At 42.1% G+C, this 21,831-nt stretch overlaps 1 protein-coding gene across 6 annotated transcripts in view; it reads left to right on the top strand.

The window, feature by feature from the left end:
* Positions 1-18,236, top strand: part of OTUD7A (OTU deubiquitinase 7A) — a 106,730-nt gene extending 88,494 nt beyond the window's left edge. For 5 of the 6 annotated variants that reach the window (XM_050978622.1, XM_050978621.1, XM_050978623.1 and 2 more), the window contains 4 exons: positions 782-931; positions 5,098-5,212; positions 5,445-5,529; positions 7,298-18,236. In XM_050978622.1, the coding sequence (XP_050834579.1) occupies positions 782-931; positions 5,098-5,212; positions 5,445-5,529; positions 7,298-8,731 (1,784 nt within the window). In that variant the 3' untranslated portion in view covers positions 8,732-18,236. The remainder of the gene's footprint in view (positions 1-781; positions 932-5,097; positions 5,213-5,444; positions 5,530-7,297) is intronic. The other variant, XM_009089857.4, reaches the window with a different exon arrangement.
* The last annotated feature ends 3,595 nt before the right edge of the window (positions 18,237-21,831 follow it).

Raw genomic sequence — 21,831 nt, 5'->3', positions numbered from 1 at the left:
AGGTTATTGAGAAACACTCCTGAAAGACAGTGCAGTCATTGGTCACAGCCAGAATGAGGGATTCATGAGGGGAACTCTTGCAAATATTTCAGCAATAAAGTCTCATATTTTTGTAGCAAAAGGAAAAATAATTGGTTGGAAGCAAAAACAGTGAGAGAGTTTTCCTGCCCAAACTTGCTGTTTCCCATAATTATATGTATAAACAAATGTAGAATCTTTCAAAGGAAAATTTTGCCCCTCCAGATGGAACATTACATTAAAATTCTACTTGTAGGATTTTTTTGCATCCTTCCTTAACTTTATCATCTATACATGTGTATGTACATTCAGATATATACAGTGTGTGGACTATAAAAGTGTTTGTAATGTTTCTTATAGAAATCTCTTAATGGAAGGCACAAGCAAACTATGTTACCAAAAGACCTGACAGTGTATTTACTGATGATTATTAGAAAATAATTCTGCCTAGAAGCATTACAGGAAAGTACAACTCTGCTTACATGCATGAGAGTCACCAAGATTTTTCTATAAGACCATAATCCTTTACCAATAAACAATTAGAGCAAGAAAAATCATGTAAGAGTGGAAGATCTTCCTTATGGTTCTTTGTGTATTTCCTGACATTTTATAATGAAATTTTACCTGTTGTTGTGACTGTTTTCTGCATTGATTGCCCCACTTCAAGCTGCTCTCCTGGAGCTCTGATGATACTGCAGCACAGTTGTTTATACAGCTCGTCTGTTCTTTCATGTAGTTGTAAAAATCTTCTTTTTCTCTGCAGCATTTGCACCAATACCGTTTGGAGGAATTTATTTGCCACTTGAAGTTCTGCCAAACAGATGCCATTGCTCACCACTTGTGCTGGCCTATGATCAGGCCCATTTCTCTGCTCTTGTCTCCATGGAACAAAAAGACCAACAGAGAGAGCAAGGTAGGCTTTAAACACAGCAGCACTGGCATGTATATTGAATACAGTGCACACAGTACTTTCTTTTACCTGTAGATGTATTTATCTGTCAGAAAGGAAACAATACTCACTAAATTTTATTGCTGCATGTTTAGGAATCTGAGTGGCTTAATCACAAGACAATAGCACAATCCATTGCTTCCTTTCAACCAATTGGAATGATATCAGCAGACAGGAGCCTCACTTATCTCAGGCACATCTCTCTGCCTTCAGTACCTCAGGTCTTACCAGAGCAGTAATGTTACCATAACATTAAATGTCCTTCTTGAGGTAGCAACTGAGTTTCTGTAGGATCTTCCTATACCTGTACTCCCACAGGAAAGGTTCTGGGAGGGAAACCCCTACCAGATACCCAGCACAGCATTAGAAACATTAAATGCTGACTGTCATGTACAAGTTCATCCAGGTTAATTACAAGGGTTTGTGAATCAAAGTGGTGTTTGTTTTGTGTGACCTGATTGTACCTGTCTTACTTCAGGGCCTTGAATGCACAGGCTTCAGTTGTGTAGAGCAGCAGAGAGAATTTGGCATTTATTTTGGGATGAAGGGAATGCTGTAGCTGCCAAGCCAGTTGCTGTTGGAGACTGCAGCAGTCCAGCAGCAACCACATCATTGCTGTTGTCCTCCATGTGCTGTGACAGGAGGAAAATGGGCAAAGGGATGCTCCAGCAGTGTCTGGGGCTTGCACCTTGTTAGCAGAGCAGCTCTGGCTTTGGCACATGGCAAGGGAGAGCCCCAGTTGTCAAGTGTCGGCAGCAATGGCACGGGGACCTTGGCACATGGGCCACACGTGAGCTATCAGAATGCAGCTTAGAGCTGCACCTTCTTAAAAATAGCATCCTGGAGAGCCAGGCCATTCATAACTTGTAGTATTTATGCTCTCACCAAGTGTCAGGGGCAGCATCTGGAGGTGTCTGAACTGCTGCAGGTACATACATTCACATTTAAGCAGCTGCTGAGCTCTCTAGTGGAGGAGACAGTTATGTCTGCATTTGAGAAGTATGTGTGGTCACATAAATACTGATGTGAATGCTTGAAGCTCTGCTTTGGCATAGAGTCCTGTATCAGAACATTTAAGACACTACTATAAATAGATATAAAGAGAAAACCTACTAATATCCCCTTGTCTGGAGAGGATTTAAGACACATTTTGACACTTGTTATTGCACACAGCCCCTGCCATTCTGATGGTCACATGGGGCCCTCTTCTTTTGAGGTCCAGTGTCTGATTAAAAATGGGTAAATATTTTTATATTAATGCAGGCTCTACTGATGCAGGTCTTTTGGGTCTTTGATTATGGAAAACAGACTAGCTCTCAGCTGTCCCTGAGATTGCTCCCTTGGCATTGGAGCTTTCCATGCTGCTGTGCTCAGTCCAAGTAACACTTGTGAGAGGTGTGGCAGTGGTCTTGAACAGCACCATGGCAGTTTCTGTGTCAGCATTTTATTGTACTGGCATGTTCAGAAAGAGTTAAAGTGTGGTTCTTTTTAGATGAATAGAGGCACTTGAGGCATGAGGGGGAGAGCTGGGAAATGCTGTGACTTCCTTCACAGCACAGAAGGCAGCACACCCAGCTAGGGAATGGCAGCAGAGCCCTCACTGTGTGTGTCACACTGCCATGGACCAGCCAGTGGCTGTTGCTTGTCACTTTTCCCATCTGTTGGAATTAGGGCTGGTGGGCTGTGCTTGGAGAAGTGCAGTTCCAGCTAGAGAGCCACAGCCAAGTGGGGCCAACACCAACCAAAGCTGCAGACCCTGCTGGGTGTCAGGGACGTGCTGCAGTCTGTGGGGTTTGCTTTAGAAATGAATGGGATGGACTCTGCTTGCAGCTGTGACAAAAAAATATTTTTTTGTCAGGAACTTGGGGAAATCTCACATTGAACCCCAACTATCAAACAAAATTCCCTGAGAGAGAAAAGCTCTTGCAGTGAAGACAGAATTTTCAAAGTCCCTCACTTTAGCAGATTTGTTTTCCATGAAAACAGCAGTGCCTCACACCAACCTCAGACTATACCTTAGAATGGGGGTACAATCAGCACTCAACTCAGTGAACACATTTCTGACATTTAGAATGTGTACAGGAGTTAAGACAACAGTGACATGCTACAGGCAATCAGCTCTGAGCTTTGTTTTTTACTAAACTTTGTCTTTCAATAAAATGGAGTGTCACTAAGCATTTTTAATAGGTATTTTCAGTATCAGTAGAAATAGCAAGCTTTTAAAAGGATTTTTAAAAATTTTGTTTATAAACCAAAATATTTATTATTAACTATGTGAAAATTAGTTAGTTTAAAGCTGCCCATAGAGAAGAAAGTCACATTTACCCTTTGAAGTTTCTATCCCAAGAAGAGACTGCTTCAGCTTTCTGGTGGTTCTTTGTTCCAAGCTTTCCATCATCACCTGTCTTAGGATTACATTCACAGTTTTTTACCAGGCTGTACCTGTAAGACCAGGTGCTACCAGAAGGGAACTGCTGTGTTGTAAACTTACAACATTGCTCTTTCCTAAGTTGCCTTCTTCCTTTAAATGGCTGAGGTCAGATGTCAGTCCAGTCAGTGCCTGCTGACAACTCAGTTAATTGGCAGAACATGCATTTTCCTTGTGAAACACGTTCAGTTCATTGTATTCTCAGTTATTCCAGCCTCTGTTGCAATAATTTCATTGAATGCATTAGGGCAAGCCCTCATGTTACACCGCGAAGTGTGAGAAGTGCATTCATCCGTCCCACCTGCTGTACATTTGTGCTGTTGCGGTGCCCCAGGCCGCTGCAGTGCAGTGTATTCCGAACGGCAGAGCTGGGCTCCCCGCCTGTGCCCCGGAGTTTCCCTGGGGAGCTCCAGCCCCGCGGTGTCCGTGCGGAGCCTTTGGGAGCGGCTGTGCGGGGCAGAGCGCGGCGGTTCCGGGCGCGGCCGGCAGGGGGCGGCGCCCCGCGGGATTTGGCCGCTTTGGGCCTTGCTGGGAGCGGCCGCGGAGCCGCTGCGGCTGCCGGGGCGAGGGAACAGCGAGTGTCCGAAATGCTGCGCCTCCGCTCTGACCGCGCGGGTTTGCTGCACCGCCGAAAGGGCTGCAGACAGCACAGAACCCCGTGTGAAGTCAGGTTCCAGTAACTGAGTGCCACGATGTTTGTTGGGTGGTTCCTCCAGGTTTCTTTGCCCTTGGATTGTCTGGAATGAATACTCAGGGCATGTCTTGAAGCGCTCTAGTGCAGAAAGGTAAATGCCTTGATTAGCTGTCAGAGGAGCAGCAGTGACCTGCACCATGCTGAGGATCCTACCCAGGCCCTCAACAGCTTTTACTTGTTTTCCTAATCAAATGGAAGCGAATCAGTGGCTTTAATTAAAACTGACATTGCTTTATTTCTCAGTCTCATGCTGGTGATGAATGATAGACACTCTGTGACATCTGAGTGTGGTCCCTGCATGCCGAGTATAAAGAAGAGGCAGAGTCATTAGGACAGAGCCTGAGCAGAGAGGGGAAAGAGCAGGAGAGCAAAACTGCTGGCAGCAGTGCTGGGCTGTAAGAACAATAATGGCCTTTGCACTGCACTCTCTCAGAGGCCTCAAACTGACCTCTTAACCCATATCCATGTTGATCTCTGCTCTTCAATTATGTTAATTCAGTTTGAATCCAAAATCACGGTAGCTTCCTCTTGCTTTTGTTCTTAATGCTGATATCAATGTGTTTTTCTTTGACAGTACAAAGGTACTAAACTAAAAAGGCACTATAATTAGCAAACATATGAATCTCTGATTCTGAGAGATAGGCAGGAATATTGCAACATTTTATTGCTTTCTGCTATTCTAATGGCTCTGTCTCCAGGAAATGTTGATTGCACAGTACAAATGGCCACGTGGCTCTCTGTAGAGGTCTCCCCTCCTCCACAGGTGACTATCATTCACTTCAGGAGCAATCAGTGTATTAACCTCTCCCTCTTTTATTGCACAAACGTGAAAACAGGCAAGTGGAGCCCAGTATAAATAATTTGTGGTGTTCTGGATGGATGAGGCAGTTCTGCAGCACAAATTCTGCTCTTCTTGAAGCAGTGATTATGCTTTTCACAGCTGAGTCTTTTCTTCTTTTTGTAATTTTTGTTTCCCCCACCCCAATCCTTGTTTCTTCTCTGCTTCAGCGGTGATTCCCCTGACTGACTCTGAACACAAGTTACTGCCTTTGCACTTTGCGGTCGATCCTGGCAAAGACTGGGAGTGGGGAAAAGATGACAATGATAACACCAGACTGGCCAAGTAAGACCTTTCTGTAACTTTGGGGTTAAGCAGTAAAATGTTTTGAGCTGTACCTGGTGGCAGTACTGGGAGAGCTGCTAACAGTGAGGGCTTGGTTCATGGCAGGAGACATGGGGGGGGTTCTTCAGCTGGCAGTCACAATCAGGCTGCTGTTGCATCTCTCCCTGTTATGAAGTATTGCTTTTTCTCTGAAGCTTTTTGACTGCTTGTTCCCTTCTTTTTTTATCTTTAGTTTGATTCTATCTCTTGAGGCAAAGCTTAATCTTCTGCACAGCTACATGAATGTAACCTGGATCCGCATCCCCTCTGAGACACGGGTAAGGTAAACTTCCCCTGCTCCCACAGCATGGGAGATACAAGGATAGGCTGCCTGCAAACACCTCAGTGCCCTGGCACCAGGGACAGTCACTCATGGCTCACTAACACCAATCAGGCTTACAGATTTTCCTGGTTATTTGTTTTAATAACACTGTCGCTTGTATATTTTTTGCTGAAATGTGTCTTCTGGCTTATTTTTTCTGGTATAAATTTCAGTCATTTGTGTAATTTAAAGAAACCTTTTCTCACCATTGTCTTCTCAGAACTTTGTCTTGCTCTCCTGATGCCACTGTTAGGTCACCAGTTTCTTTCTGAGAGTGCATTTGCACTTGTGGAAAGCTCCCATTTTAGAGTGGCTGACAAAAGGCCACAGACTGGCACTGAACTGTAGCCTGCCTCTCCCAGAGAGCTGTTTTAGAACCGTGCCCAGCTGGCACTGAAATTTCTCTGCAAATTGCATTGAATAGGTGGAGGGGTTGGGCTGGAAGCAAAAGGTTGCTAGGAGAGGATGGAGGACAGCCTACACAGATGGAGTTTGAACCGAGAAACAGAACACAAAAGGAGAAAGCATTTTAACAAGCTGCAAGAGAAGAAAAATCCATTCTTCTACGCTTTCTACAGTAGTAGCTACCACATCAGAAAAAGGAGAGTCAAAATGGTCCTGCAGTTGTAAGTGGTGAGCCCTTGTGGAACCTGCCTTACCTCTCCCTGCTCACATGTGCTGCATGATCATGGTCAGGTCACTGCAGCACTTTCCCCCTTGTTCTGTGGGAATAACACCTCTGCTCCCAGCTGAGTGTTGGGGCGCTCAAGGCTTCCTGGGAGAGAGGACGTGTAAGTACCCAGGGACAATGGTAGGCAGGTATTTCTGTACCAGAAGTACACACATGTACAGAGCTTACCCCTCCCCCATGTCCTTTAGCCAGTTGAATAGTTCAGATTTATCTCTAGCAGATTTAGGTTCATGGTGCCTGCAAGCAAGGCTGTTCTGCAGCAGTACATGAATAGAGTCCTGTTTTAAAGCACCCTAGGATGCATGTTACAGCATTTTCAAGGAAGGTGTTTTATCATGTTACCTAAAATGTAAAGTGGATCTCAGGCTTCTGACCAGTTTTATCTGCACTGCCTTTCCAATAAACATGAATACATATTGTATCCCTCAGCCTACTTGTTTGAGTTAATGTTTGATATTTCAGATGAGATGCTTAACTCTGGTGCATCCTCCCTTTAATTTTCATGCACCAGAGGCCTAAATAAATAAAAAGTCAATTTAAATAAGCTGGGTTTTGAACATAATCAATTTTGAAATACTGCTGCGCACAGGTTTGTGTGCTGTATGCCCCTCACAGCTTCCAGCAGCAGCTCATTCCCCTTCCATTGCATCCTTCCCAGCTCCTTTCCCATGGGCTGAGGGACAGCCTGCACTGCTGATCCTCCCTGTCCTGGCTCACTGGGGCAGGAGGGAACTCGCTACCCCCCATGACTCAGGCACTGACTTTCACAGAGCATCTGAGTGACTGACGTCTATTCTACAAATGTGCCTGAAAGGATCCAAAAAGCTACTGTAGGAACAAGCGAAATATATAGTAAGCAAAGCTAGAAAAGCTTTATTTAGTGATGAAACCAGTCAAAAATGTCATTGCATAAATTAAAAAATATATTTAAAATCAGTGTCAAAATCTGTATTGAATTTGGGGTGGGTATTTTTGCACCAAGTCCTGTATGAAATGGATTTTGCTGTGTCTAATTATAATTCCTTTTCCATAGCAGGCTCCTTTGGCTCAACCAGAATCCCCTACAGCTTCTGCTGGAGAAGACGTGCAGTCTCTGGCTGACTCCATGGACTCAGACCGAGATTCCATCTGTAGTAATTCCAATGGCAATAACGGCAAAAACGGTAAAGAGAAAGAAAAGGACAAACAAAGGAAAGATAAAGACAAAACCAGGACGGATTCAGTTGCCAATAAAATAGGAAGCCTCAGTAAAACCCTGGGAATTAAACTGAAAAAGAACATGGGTGGTCTTGGAGGTCTGGTGCATGGGAAGATGAGCAGAGCCAATTCAGGGAATGGAAAAAACGGTGACACGGTAGAGAAAGTCAAAGAGAAGAAGTCCAAGTCTCGCAAAGGGAGCAAAGAGGAATCCGGACAGTCTGCGAGCACGTCTCCATCTGAAAAGACCACTCCATCTCCAACTGACAGAGCCAGCAGCTCCCCCACTGAAAAGGTGAACACTAAACCCTTCTCTGACAAGCAGTCTGACCCATGGAAGTACAGCACAGACGTGAAACTCAGCCTAAATATTTTGAGAGCTGCCATGCAGGGTGAACGAAAGTTTATTTTTGCTGGCCTTCTTTTGACCAGTCACAGGCATCAGTTCCATGAGGAGATGATCGGCTATTACCTGACCAGTGCCCAGGAGCGCTTCAATGCAGAACAGGAACAGAAAAGAAAGGAAGCTGAGAAGAAGGCTGTGCTGAATGGCTCCTCTAGTAGGAAACTGGAGCCAGAGGCATTTTCAAAAGAAAAATTAGAACCATCTCCTCAGGATAGGGCATCACCCGTCTTACCTCAAAGCCATACAACCCAACTGGTTTTAAAGTTTAAAGACCGCACTAGTCCCACTCCTGGGTCCTTTTCTTCACCCAGCAACGGTGCCAAGAGAAGCGGCCCCATCCCGGTGTCTGCCCACTATAGCCATACCCCCCCTGTTCAAAGGCAAAGTGTCATCCATTTGCATGATGTCAACTCCAAGCCATCGAGCTTCCAGGATGATACCTACAAGCCAGTGGTTGGCACCCTGAAGACCTGTGCCACCTACCCCCAGCAGAACAGGTCACTGTCCTCGCAGAGCTACAGCCCCGCGCGGCTGCCCGGGATGCGCACGGTGAACACGGTGGAGTCGCTGAGCTACACCAGGCCGGCCGAACACAAGTCCCAGACCTACACAAACGGCTTCAACACCGGGGACATCAGAGACTGCTTGGAGTACGCTGATGAGGATGCTCCTCAGAGCTGGCTGAACAACGACAAAAACCAAGGCAGAAGCACAGTTTGCCCAATATATTCCATCCAGCAGAACCGCTGTAAGAAGGAGAACTGTTCCTTTTATGGTCGTCCTGAGACTGAAAATTACTGTTCCTACTGCTACAAAGAGGAGTTAAAGCGCAGGGAGAGGGACAGCAAGGGACACAGGCATTGAGGATTCTTCCATGACTACTTAGTTTTACCATTTTCTTACTTACAAAGTAAACAGTGTTGGATTGCAGTAAAAGGAATCCTTAAAGAATAAAGGATTGATGAGTAAATAGTGTCTAGCTCTTCGCTTTTCTGGGGCAATGAGGAAATAATAGGAATAATTTATCATAAAAAATATTATTTTCCATTTTTTCAGTGTCTTTTTTACATGTACTGGTAAGCTGAAGGGTTGTTTACTCCTTTGTCAGTGCTGTGTATATGTTTGGTCAAAAGTTTACTAATGGTGCCTGAATTTACACTGACATCACTCAGGTAGTAGAATGATAGGGGAACGTCATACTAGTGAAGATGTGGTGTTGTAGTAGGGTAGTATCTGCCTTGCAGACATTTGAAATGATATAGCTATAGAGTATTTTTTCCTCAGTAAAACCTAAATTTTTCATAGCCTTTTTTTTTAGGAGGGTAGTGATTTTGCATACTGCACATTTTTAACATGGCAGCATATTGCATTGCTACTAACGTTTGTATATTTCAGTCTGAAATTGAATGAATCTGGAAAAATGGGAGTGAAAGGTCTGAATTCATGAGGGCTGTAGATCGTCTTAATTTTCAGTTCCTACCAATTATTTCTAAATTTTCATTGAAAAAAAAAAGAGTAGATTTGAGCCACTTTTGTTTGCACTGAGTTTTTGAAGAGGTTTTATAACAAAATTCAATATGACTTCATGTCTCCAAGACCACAGTATAGTTCTGCACACCTGAATTTCAGAAGTATTTCTGTTGATGTTAAAATGCAGAGAAATATTACAATAAAATTAAAATATTTTAAAAATTACTAGATATGGAAAATTTGATGACCAGCTAGGAAAATTTAGGATCATTTTAGACTCCAACTGCTTGCCAAAACCAATGCAATGCATCAATTTATTGCCTTAGCTAGTGCACAAACCTAATCATTATTTACTTATTCCTTCTGAACCTTATGGAGTGATAATTATTGCAAATGTAACTACTTGAGCCTTTCTTGAAGACTGTTGGCTCCTCCTCTTTTCAAGTCTCCTAGAGTGAGTCATCTCCCCCCCAGGAGGCTCCCAGATGGCTGGAAAATGCCTCCAGCAGGAATGGCAGCTCCTAGCACAGATTTGCACAAGTCTGAGATCCAAATATTTACGTAAGTGTTTGCAATAGTTCTGAAAATAAAACTTTGCTCACAGAAGGATTTCTGCAAAGCAGACACTGCAGATACTGTTGAAGTAGATAGATGAGGAAGTTTTCTGGGATACAGCTCTGGGTTTGCACCTCTCCACCATCAGCTGGCAGAATGTAGAGCAGGAGCTCTTTGGCATTGTTACCCTTGTGAACAATGGCTCATTTTAAGAGCTAATTTTGCATGACAGGTGAAAGTACAGCCTTCAGGGCTGCTGACTCTGCCACCTCAAGGTGCAGAACAGGAGTTCTACCTTCCTCATTAGGAAATAACACTTTTTCTGGCCCACACAGGAAAGATTCTTTGCCAAAGAGTCTCTGTTTCTGATTATTTGCTTACTGCAGCCCAATTTTAATTCTTGACAAGGGCGGCTACATTGCATACGGTTAATCCTAATTAACCCTGAAACCAAGCCTAACGTCCTCTGTGAAACAAGATGCACAAACTTATCCTGCTGTGTCCTGGCTTTCAGAAAAAGCATGTGAGCTTTTCCAGTGTCCCAGATTGGTAGAACTGAGAACATACTTTAAATTGACCATATTTTTAGGTTTTCTGCTGAATGGGAGTATTTCAAAATAAGTCCCTAGTACAAAAAGTTAGGGTCTTTGCCATGTTAGCTGTTCCATGAATCCAGACCTGTACTTTGTATATCTTGCTGTATACTAAGCATACACTGAATCTTACTGAACTTACATTCCTTCATGAAAGGGAAATGTTGATATTTGTTAAAGCTCCGTGTGACTTCTGTCCTTAAGGTAAGCACCTTCCAAATCCCACGTCTCCTGTTGCATACACTGGTAAGCAGTGTCCTGTTTTGCTTTGCTGTTGTGATTATTACATTTAAGTTCTAATTGTCAAAGAAAACTGGGACTGCAAATTATTCTAAAACAAGCCAGACCCTGTTAAAAGAAATTAAATATTATACTTGATTGTATTTGCTGCTGAGACTGAAAAAACTAGCAGGATAAAACTTCAAGAAAAACAGAAATATTTAAGAATTCTTAGGGCATTAGAGTGGCAGCACTGTGTGATACTCTACAAATCATTTCTGTGTAAAGTTGTGCTTAAGAAATATTACATTAGCAGCCATCCACACCAGCCCATGTGCTTAAGTGAGTTACATCTGTTCTGAATGAGGAAAAAAGCAGTAGATGTGTAAAAATAAGCAATTACCATGAGATTTCAAATCCTGTGAAAATGTTTCCCATTTTCACAGGATTTGTTTCTATAGTATGTTTTTAAGATCTTCTCATAAAAGAAAGGTATTTACAGCTGGTCAGCATTTAGATAAATTACTCTGTTCTGAATTATTGACTACATTGTACTTGTGTGTTAGATTATTTTGAAAAGTTAGTCGGTCTTGTCTGTGTGGGATACCAAACCTGAGTGTTCATTATCATCCTCAGGACACTCAGATATTTCCATAAATATTTACCTCTATGGGATTGCTCACTTCAAAATATCTGTTGTATGAAATACTGACAGAACCCATTTTAGTTGTGCCTATTTCTTTAGGATCTTTTTGTTGGGATATCTTTGAATAATTTTCTAATTGCTCTTTTCTTTTAGAATTCTCTTCAAACATTCTTTCTGTTTCTGGGCTATTTGTGGCAGCTGTGCCATAGCGGTCATTAAACAGACCAACCATGCAGAACCTGTGCCCCCCTCCTGAAGAAGTGTTGTTCAATTAAAAGAAGACTATAACTATAGAAGAAAATTTTCTGGTTTTTTAGAGAGAATTCCCAACTGCTCATGAGTTGCTTTCATCAGTATTGAAAGACATTGTGCCATTCCTTAGCTACATGCTAGAGGTGATTACCTTTGGATGGGTTTTGCTGTTGTACTGTATGCTAACCTCTCAGTGCTCTTTTGGGGTATTTTTCCTGACAATTGGAAGTGTTTGCAGCCCACAGGGCAGCCAGCCCTGTGCCCGATCTGCTCTCCCTACACCCTCTGGAGCTGTAGAGTTCCCACATAGTCCCAGATGTGGAGAAATCAGCTTTGCTTTGGAGGGACCCTGCTCATTCCTTCTGTTAGCCCAGCTGGCTGCAATGCACACGTGTATTTTTGTATTTGTATGTGCTTTTCCCCCTCTCTTCTTGATAGTGCTTCAGCATTTGTCACTGTAGTCCAGATTTCAGAAGTACAGAGTAAATACTGGGTAGGCTACACCTTCCCAGATGGATCACCAGGAGATATTTAGGTTGGAGGAAGCTGGAATTCTTTTAAAGTGTGAATGTGCAATTTTTCTAATTTAAAAAAAAGGCTTAAACCTATTATGCAATTTTTTTTTTAAAACTTTGTTCTAAACTCTGATGCAAAGGTCTGATTGTAACAGAGGATACCTGTGATACATAATGGGTTTCAGTCATGCTTTATATTAAAGTTTAATTTCAAATTATTTGTACAGAGTTAATAAACCACTGTTAGAGTTTACCAATATATTTTCAGAGGTGGGTGTCATTGTAACATAAGGCTAACAAGCAGCTCATTCAGAAGAGGATTTTGTAGATTATCAAAAGTAACTTCAGATTTTGGATTTTAAAACAATTGGTGAACCTTTTGTTCTATAAATATAATGGCAATATTGTCCCAGCTTTCTTTAGCAATTAGTTGCTTCTTCCTAAATCAAAGGTAACATGAGGAGCATCAGTAAAAGAAAGGTGCTGTACTTAAAAAGCTTTGTGTTGCTTGTATCCTAAGAAGGCTAAGCAGGCCATGGGAGCATTCAGGGTGTTTGTTTGTGGCGCTGGGAGCTGTGAGCAGTGCAGCGTGGCCCAGAGGGCGCTGAGGACGCTGCCCAGGACCTGTCACAGCCTCTGCAGGGCCCAGAGGGCGGCCCCTCCACGGGGGCACGGGCTCGGGTGGTGAACGTGTACCAAAACATGCACAGCACAGAGCTGCCAAACACTGCCCTCCACCTCCCCACTCTGACACAGCTACTCTGGTGCTCACCTCCACCAATGGGACTGGTCTCCCTGACAGCAAGGAGACTGCTTCTCGTCAGAAACTCTCAGCAAGTGTTACACAAGGAATGCTTTTGATGGAAGCCTGAGCCTTTGGCACTGCCTGCTCCCCACAGGCTGCCTACCTTACTCTTCCAAGGAGACAATGGATGAGAATTCTGCCTGAGGAGTAGAGAGAAGCCTTAGGTCTCTTTGGGCTACCTTTGCTGTCCTCTGCAGTGTGTGGACAGAATCCCATTAGCAGTGGGGGCCTTAAACCAGGTGCTTCATTGACATGTAAAATATTGCAATCTGGCTAGTAAGGGAGTACGGTCTTCATAGCACTGTGAGTGTTTTGCACAGGTGAAAACCCAAATGTTCATAGAAACCACAATGATCTCAGATAAACATAAGTCCAGAGAAGCAAAACAACTGATGCTGATTGTAGATGGCGTTTTAGCTTAGTGTATTTTAAGTCTCTGTCAGTGTATTTGAAGAGTTTTTGTCTTAGGGAATGGCAGCTTATGTGGAGGATCACCAAATTATAGCATAGAAATGAAATTATTTCAGTAACAGACACTAATATCTATTTTAATTTGCACATGGATTTCCAGTGTTTATGACTAAAATATTATATTGTTAAAATTGAGAGGAAGACAACACAAAGGTGTTTGTAAGTATGTTCTATTTCTAGATTTTAGGCTGTATTATGTTGGAATTTTACAAGCCAAGTTTAAATTGTAATATAGAAATTATTTTTATATTATTTTCAAAATACGCTACAGAGCAATATTTTGCGCCTTTATTATAAACAGGGTCATCATTTTAGTGGGTTACTTTCAGAAATGCTGGTAGAAATTACCCATGCAAAGAAAGCTTTGTAAATGTACTTGTTGTTTCTAAATGCTCTATCTGTTGTGCACATCTGTATCTAATATGAGTTGAATATACAATTTTTTTTAATTGAAAAGCTTTAAATTTTTCTTTATATATTTTGGTACAACACTGTTCCTCTCTATTTAATTCTCTTCTGTCCTAACCAATAGCCACTTTTATAAGCAGCTTCTGAATAACATGCATCTGGAAAATTTCTTTACCAAATGAAACATTTCTGCACAGATATTGATTGACTTAGGACATTCATAATACACCCATTGGAGTAGGATTTGTTTGCTTCTTTTCAGAATGAAAATCAAGAGTGAATGCAACCATTTAGCATCTGGAGTTAAAAAATCACTCTAGATCATGGAAATGTCATCCCTAATTGGCAGATACATCCTCTTAATATGTATCAAGTATGCATTAGCTTCTTGCAGATTGAAGTGTTCGGATTTTTTTTCTTCATAGTTCTTTGTACTGTACATATCAATTACTGATGAACTGTGCAAAGAAAAAGACTTCACAAACTAATGCCCGTGTTAAATTAGAAGTCTGTGTTGTTTTTAAAATTCCCTAACTTTTTTGTTTTAGTTTGTTGGGATTTGTTTGTTTAAGAATTACTATTAAGGTATTTACTGCAACCAAAATTTTCAAACCTGGATACCTAATGATTGTGTATCCGGGTTTCTCCTGATCAACAGACTGGTTTTAAGGTGTACTGAGCATCAGTTTGTGTGGGAAGAAAAGCTCCCTCTTGATTTCAGAAAATCAATTGAGTGTTACTCCAACACATATTCAGGTCTTTTCCTTATTAACACTCTATGCTTCTTTTCAGTCAGTGGAATTTACATTTTATCTTTGGCGTTCTTCCATGTGGGAACCAATAATTGGGCTTATTCATGAAGTGATTGTTTGGGATTGAGGATGGAGAGACTTGCCTTGTACCAAAACACCACGTAATTGTTTAACTGTTGCTTTCTTAATGGGACTCTTGTATTCCACTGCCAGGGTGGGGAAATAAGACCTTATTTTTTCCTTGGGTATCGTGATCCTGTTCTTTGTCTGGTTGGGTTATTCCTCTGAAGTGAATATGCTGTTCTGGTTGCTGTTTTCTGATGGTTTATCTCCCATTACCTGAATGCCTGTACTGTACCAAGAGAATTGAAATGGCTGATGCACATTTGCACTGTGGAACAGACCATGTGGGTTAAAGCCACCGTGTTCCAAACAGCCTTAAAATTACGACTCTCTGGGGACTGAGAGTCGCTTAACTGGATGCAGCCTCTGTCCTACTTCCTCATTTAACCATGACTGTAAAACTTTCAAGCCTGCTGTAGTCTGTGTGTCTCCAGACATATTTATCTGAATACCCTGTTATCCTAACAGAAAATTTTGTTTAAAAAGTAGTGATTCCTTGACAAGTGTTAGTGTGTAAGGAAGCCTTAGTCAAAAGAGGAGATGGAGTAAAACCAGAGAAATTATTGTAGCTTGTGGAGGAACCAGGGCACCAAAATACTTAAAAGGGGGAAAATAGTTAAGATGTATCAAAACCTATTTCCTGTCAACATTGTATGTTTTGTAGATCTTCCTGTATTCTGGGAAATCAGAGAAATGTTTTTGCCATTCACCTCTGCATCTAATGGAGCCTCTTACTTTGTTGCAGAGGTCTGCTATTGGGGAAGAAGGGAGAAAAGGAAGTTCTCTTCCTTTCTTAAAGCAAATTCTAGTGGCAGAATGATCTGAGATTGCAAAAATAGGATCCAGTGTTGGAACTAAACAGTGCCTAACTCTTATGTGCATTCTGTATTTAATTTCCATTTTGCCCCTTTCAAACACCATTTCTTTAGAAAAAGGAGGACGAGGAAGTTAAGAGACTAAGCTTGTATGTTAATGATCCAGTTCTTCCTTCTTTCACATGTGGAATCTATATAAACAGGAAAAGAGTTACACTAGAGTTGTACTTACTCTGCTGAGAGGTAAAACCCACCTTTATAGGTAAAGTCCATGTAATTGCTTTGCCACAGAGTGAAATGGAACCTTTGCCTGAAGAAGGCTGACAGCAAGTCAGCAGCCTGAGAGCCACGGCTGCCATAGCTGAAACAGCAGCTCTTGATCATTCTTGCCTTTAACACAGGTGCAGTTCACTCTGGCCTGTGGTGTCTGAACAGTATCTTTGTAGTAAAGATGAAGTGGAACACTGCCTTGCTGCCATCTGCTTCCAGGTTTCAGTAACAAAAAACCTCTTCCCCATGCTTTTGGTTAAGATATGCAGGAGATGCAGCGGCAGAATGTGGCATCTCAGGCTCAGAGAATGCCCCACATCTCCTTTAAATGGGCTTTGCAATCAGGTATCAGTTGAAACACAGCCATGTGGGCGTCACAGAAGCGCTCTCATCTCTCAACTTTGAAAATTGTGTGCACTTTTAAAACTAACAAAAATGGAGCAATGGTTTTATTGTTTATTTGCTCAAGATTCTGAGTACTGTAAATACAGTCTTTGTATAATGCGCAGTGTGTGTACAGTACAGAAATGCTTTTCCCTCAGAGCCACCGGAGAGCTTTGCATGCACAGGTGCCCAACTCTGTCCACTCAGCATAACCAAGGGGAACAAACAGGATTTAGGCCTAGACTAAATAATGGATGAAATTAGGCACATAGACCTAAACAGCTGCGATGGTGTTCTAGGCCAGCTCTGACAGCTTTGTACAAAACTCCATCCCAATGACTGAGATTAGGTTTGTGCTCTTTCCTGGGGAGGAGCAATTCCTTCTGTCTTTTCCAAGCCCATTGCTCTTAGTCTCTAACTCCTGTGTTTGTAATGTGCCAGGCTTAGCATGATTCAGCTAGGAAGCAGTTTTAAAATCTCCATAGAGCTCTTGTTCTCTTTTTGGAATCCATCTCAAGTTTTACTTTGCATTCAATTTCAAGACATAAAATATTATTATGAACTTTTCATAATGCCTTGAATTTGTCTCTTGTGGGGCTGAAAGACTTTGTTCTCCTTGGGAGGCCTTGTTCTTTCTCATTGATTCTTGTGGCTAACACTTTTGTATGGAAAAAGTTGAATGAACCATTGAAAGTATCTCTGCTGTTTACATGTACTTCTGCCATTCGGTACACTTTGTGTTGTTAAAACCCAATGCCTCTCAGACATGGGCAAAGCTTGAAAGACAGTCTGAAGTATTAGGTACAAAAGGTATATGTAGTTAATTCATCAGAACTCTACTGTTGCTATTGTATAATATGCCCCCCCCATTGTTTGTACATCTTTTTTCCTATTGCTAACTTTTTGTTTTTTTAATCTTCTGTTTTCTTAGACAAATTCTAAAGCTCTTTGTCCTTAAAGCCTGTGATAGATTTTCCAGTAAAGAAGATTTGGCTTTTGCAGTTCAGGTTGCATATAGAGTGGCTTGTCTCCCAAACAACAATTAAGGTAACAGATGTTGCATCCTTAGCTTAAAGAAGTATTTTTACTCATTAACCTGGAGTCTCTGTTCAATTATAACCAAAGTTAATTATATAAAGTTTAAAGTGTTAGGACTGGTAATGCGACTCTATCTAATAACTTGGCCAACTCAGCATTTTTAACCCATAGAAATGTACAATAAATGTATTTGTATTTGAAGTCTATTTCAAAGAAAGTAGTTGGCTCTCACTGGGGCTTAAGAAAATGTTAATAAAGAATAAAGTAAGTCTCATTGATTTTGGTTGGCTGAGAATTCAACTTCTTCATAGTCTTACCACTCTTCTCATTTTTCAGAGTCTGAGTTTCTTGTTGCCTTCTATAAGTTTATACTCTCTTAGCAAATATTGACTAAGGCTTTCAATAAACTATGTAATAGAAATTACAGAAATTTATTTATAGCTGAAATTACTCTTCAGGTTTTTTGTTTGATCATTTTCATGCAAAAATGAATTAATTTATCTTTTCCCATTTCCCCTCCATATTTATAATTTCAAAACACCCTTGGTTGCAGTCACCTTTCTCGGCAAAAGAAAACGGTTGATCATTTTTAAGCTGACTGCCATATTGTTTGAATCCACTGTTCAAAATAAACAGGAGCATTAATTAACATGCAAGAATAAGAAATATTTCTTGTTGTGAAAAATGTGAGTTCTTGAGAACCTTTTCTACATGCAGTTTTCATTCAAGTTAAATGCCATTTTTAATCTGATCCATACTTTGACAAAGATGATGTGTAAGAGCTGTTTTTAGCAGTTGGATTGTTACTTTGTAAAGTATTAAAGCACTAAACCAATTTTTGCAATAGGTAGTAAAACTTGCTTTTGTTTTGAAAAACTTCCAGTTATAACTGTTGCACTTTTTATAGCAGAACTGTATTTAATTTCTTTCTTTTATGAAAGATTACTCAAAGTAACTGATAGCTCTGTAATCTGTGTGAATTGGCTTCTCCATTATTTGAATCTGAGAGAAGCTACAATGCCTATTCAATAAAATTAACTTATTTCTAAAGTACCTGTTTGCTTGAATTCTTGTTTGTGATTTCTCTGTGCTCTCTCAGGGTGGTGCTGGACAGACCCTGAAGCCCAGGGAAGAAGCAGGGACGAGGATAGGGGGCTGCTGCAGTTTGTGGGGGGCAATGGCTCAGCACAGCCTTGTGTGCTGCTGCCATAAAGTGTATTTAAATAACAAATTGAGTCCCTTTCCTAAAACTCCAGCTAGCCTGGATACCTTGCTGAAATCAAGCTGTTAATTCTGTTACCTCAGAGGAAACTAAACTAAAGTAGTTCAAGCAGCCTAACATTGCTATAAACCCCAGATCAGGAGCAAGTACAAGTCCTGTGGGAAAGATCTCATTTCTCTTGCCTGTCGTAGGGGCTGATTCTCTCTTATCTAATTTCAGTGTAGATCAGAAATGGTGACAATGGAATTGCACCATTGAAAAATGTCTCTGTCACAGTTACTCAGGTCAGGGACACACTGGAAATTAAGAGGGCATTGCAGGGGCTGCCCCTTGAGGGCAATAATTGAAGGGAAAAGACCAAGGGTAGCTTGAGTGAAGAATTTAAAGCACCAAAAGGATCCTGAAATGCAAGTAGAAGCTGTGGTTGACATGCCAGCCATGTGCCAGCCATGTGCCTCTGAGGAGGGATGATGAAGGCCTTTTCAAGGACTTAGAGGGCTACACTGGCACCTGATAATAATGGTTTACAGGATTACTAAACAGCTAATCAAAACTCACAAAGTGCTCTGAATCCAAGTGGCAGCAGCTAGAAGGATCCAGCTATTATTACATTTTAATTAGAAGGTAAAAAACCAAGGTGACACATACCTTGTTCTGATAATTTTCCAGAATTTCTGTGTGCTAGCTGGGTTTGAATACAGTAACAAACACATTCCAGAAGGCTGGCTACTGTATTACCAATTGTGTCATAAATTTGCCATTAGAACTAAAGACTTTGTGGGGTTGAGAGAACAGGACACATCCAAGAAGGAAGATGGTTTTTAGGCAGGGCTGTGCTTATTAACAGCACTGTTTCTGCTTCAGCATCCAGAACCTTTCTGTGCAGCGGAATGTAGCTGTGGAGGAAAACATCCATGTTTTTCCCAAGAATCTCCTATCTCAGTCCAGAAAGCTACTTTTCTGGCCTTATAATTGCCCTGTACTTCAGGCAGATTATTTAAAGGACCTGGTGAGGGTGCTGCATAGCTTAGCTGTGATTTTTCTTTCACTGTGTAACTTTATGTACAGGCCTGGGCATGTTCGCAGGTCCAGCTGGCCATCCCAAAGCCAGATCACAACACCCAGAGAAGAGGGAGCCTAAGCACAACACAGACCTAGCCAAAAACACAGCCACAGCACAGCTGTGATTTAAGGCTGGCCATTCAGCTGTGCCTTCACTCCTATTTAATAGTAGTTAAGTGGTGAAGTGTTGTCTCCTTGAAAAGCTTCCCCTCTCTTAGCAAACACCACATAACATGCAATTTTTACAGTGACTTGCAGCATATTTTTACTCCTGAAATACAACCCTTCCGTTTTAGATCTCCTTAATCACAGTGATTTTGTGGAGAATAACAAATTCCCCGTTGCTGGACTTAAAACTTGACTTTTTTCCTTATTTCCTTCAGCGTTAATTATCCCTCCTAAAAATAGACAGGTGTGGTCCAAAAATATCCAGTGGAGCCTTAATGAAAGGTTTCTTGCAGGGAAGCCAACAGCCAGACCTGATTTATTCACCCAGTCTTGTTGTTTTTGCAGACCCACCCCGCACCAGGTTCCTGTTTCCAGGCTTGCCTCTTATTTGCTCACCCGGTTAATCAGTACAGCTGCCTGCGAGGACACCTGAAGGGGAAGCCATCCCCTACCCAGTCTTCTGGGGAGGTTGCAAAGGTGGGGAGTGTGGCTGCCTTCAAACCTTATGCCCCTGAGAGCAGCTCCTCTTGTGCAGGGAGGAAGGTGCATGTAGGTAATTTCTTTTGGGGGACCTGCCAAGCTGCTGTGCCTGGGAGCTGTGGTGTCTCCCCTGGCTGGTCCTGTGAGCTGGCAGCAGAAGACGGACAGCATTCCTGAACAAAACTTTCTTCTTTCTTCTTCTGTCCAGTCATCCTGTTCCTCCCAGCAGGCTGCAAACATCATTTGTACAGAAACCCCAGAGAGGGAAACCTTGGGATTTGTTACAAGACTTCCAAAGTCAACAAAATGACTGGAAGTTAAACCAAACTTGCAAGGCCTTGCAACTTCATGGATAATTTCAAAGGGTTTGAGTCGGTTCTCAGACTCGGCTCTGAGGAGTGGTGATTCTGTGTTTTGGTGTAGGAAGTCTTGATGCAGCCTGGGTTTGGGGCCAGCCCTTGAAGGTGTGCCCATCTCATTACTCCCCTTTGGGCAGATGGTAGCTGTGATGTTGATTCTTAAACGTATGTGAGCTTCCAAGTGTGGCATTTCGAGAGTCCCAAACTGGCATCTTTTTTGCAAAGGGTGGGGCACGAGGCTTAAGAAAAAAAATGCAGGGCCTTTGAAGTGCAAGACTTTGAAGTTAAAAAAAAGCTAGCAAATTCCTGTTGCAGTTCACTGTCTGTGGAAAATCTGGAGCTAAGACTTTTGACCAAAGAGGCTGGATAACGTTTCAAAGTAACAGACTGGGGAAGTGCGGGTTTAATGTTTTAACTGTTTATGCAGTGGTGGAGAAGGTGAACTTGAATCAGAGAGTGTGTACCAAAAAACACTATCAGTCAGTCTCTGCCTTCCTTCTCTTCCACTGTGAGACTTTGAGTGCATTCAGATCACGGACATAAAATGTGTGTGTGGTGGAAGGGGGAGGGAGGAATTTCTCTCTTCCCGTTGCTATTGTGTTTTGTTATGTTTTGTGTCTGTTCAGTTTGTCTCCAGGATCAGAGAAGTGACTCAGAAAGTTATTTCCACAATAGGAGAGCATGGGAAAACACAAACATTAGTCTCTTAAAGACACACAGCCCTGTTTATCACACACTGACATGCCTCACCTTCTGACTGCTGGAATTGCACCACATGAGCTACCTTTCTCCTTTCTTTAGAACCCTGTCAGGATTGTGCCTTAGGCCTTTCTTTTTGTTTCTAGAAAATTACATCAAACTCCCCTACCTTCTACTCCTTCCTTATCTTTCTATACTTATCTTCCTCCTCTTTAACTTACCTTCCCCATTTATTGCAGCTCTCATCTGTTCTTCACATTGGCTCATCTCATCACTCTTTCCATGCTGCCATACACATGAAAGCCTCTCACCAGCACCTTCTCTCATGTCGTCCAGCTGGGCCTTTTTTCTCAATGGTGTCCTCATATCCACCAACTTGGCAGTACCACACCTTCCCTTTGGGATATGTCCCAGTCCCACCTGGTATGCCTTGGGGAGAACACTTGGGCTAGCTCTGAACAAGCCAGCCTGGGCTCTATGAACCTTTGGGACCCTTTGGAGTATTCCCTGTAGGTCCTAGTGCTGCAGGCCCAGACCTGCAGTGCTGTGCTCAGCCAGGCACGATCACCCAGTGATGCAGAGAAGAAACATCAGCTCAGCAGAAACCTGGCAGCAACAGCATCCTGGAGCCTCCCTTACTCCAGCCCCTGGTGCCAAC

Source organism: Serinus canaria, chromosome 10 (genome assembly GCF_022539315.1).
Source record: "Serinus canaria isolate serCan28SL12 chromosome 10, serCan2020, whole genome shotgun sequence".
NCBI lineage: Eukaryota > Metazoa > Chordata > Aves > Passeriformes > Fringillidae > Serinus > Serinus canaria.
Note: the sequence above shows the minus strand (reverse complement) of the source record. Positions and strands in the feature narration are given on the sequence as shown.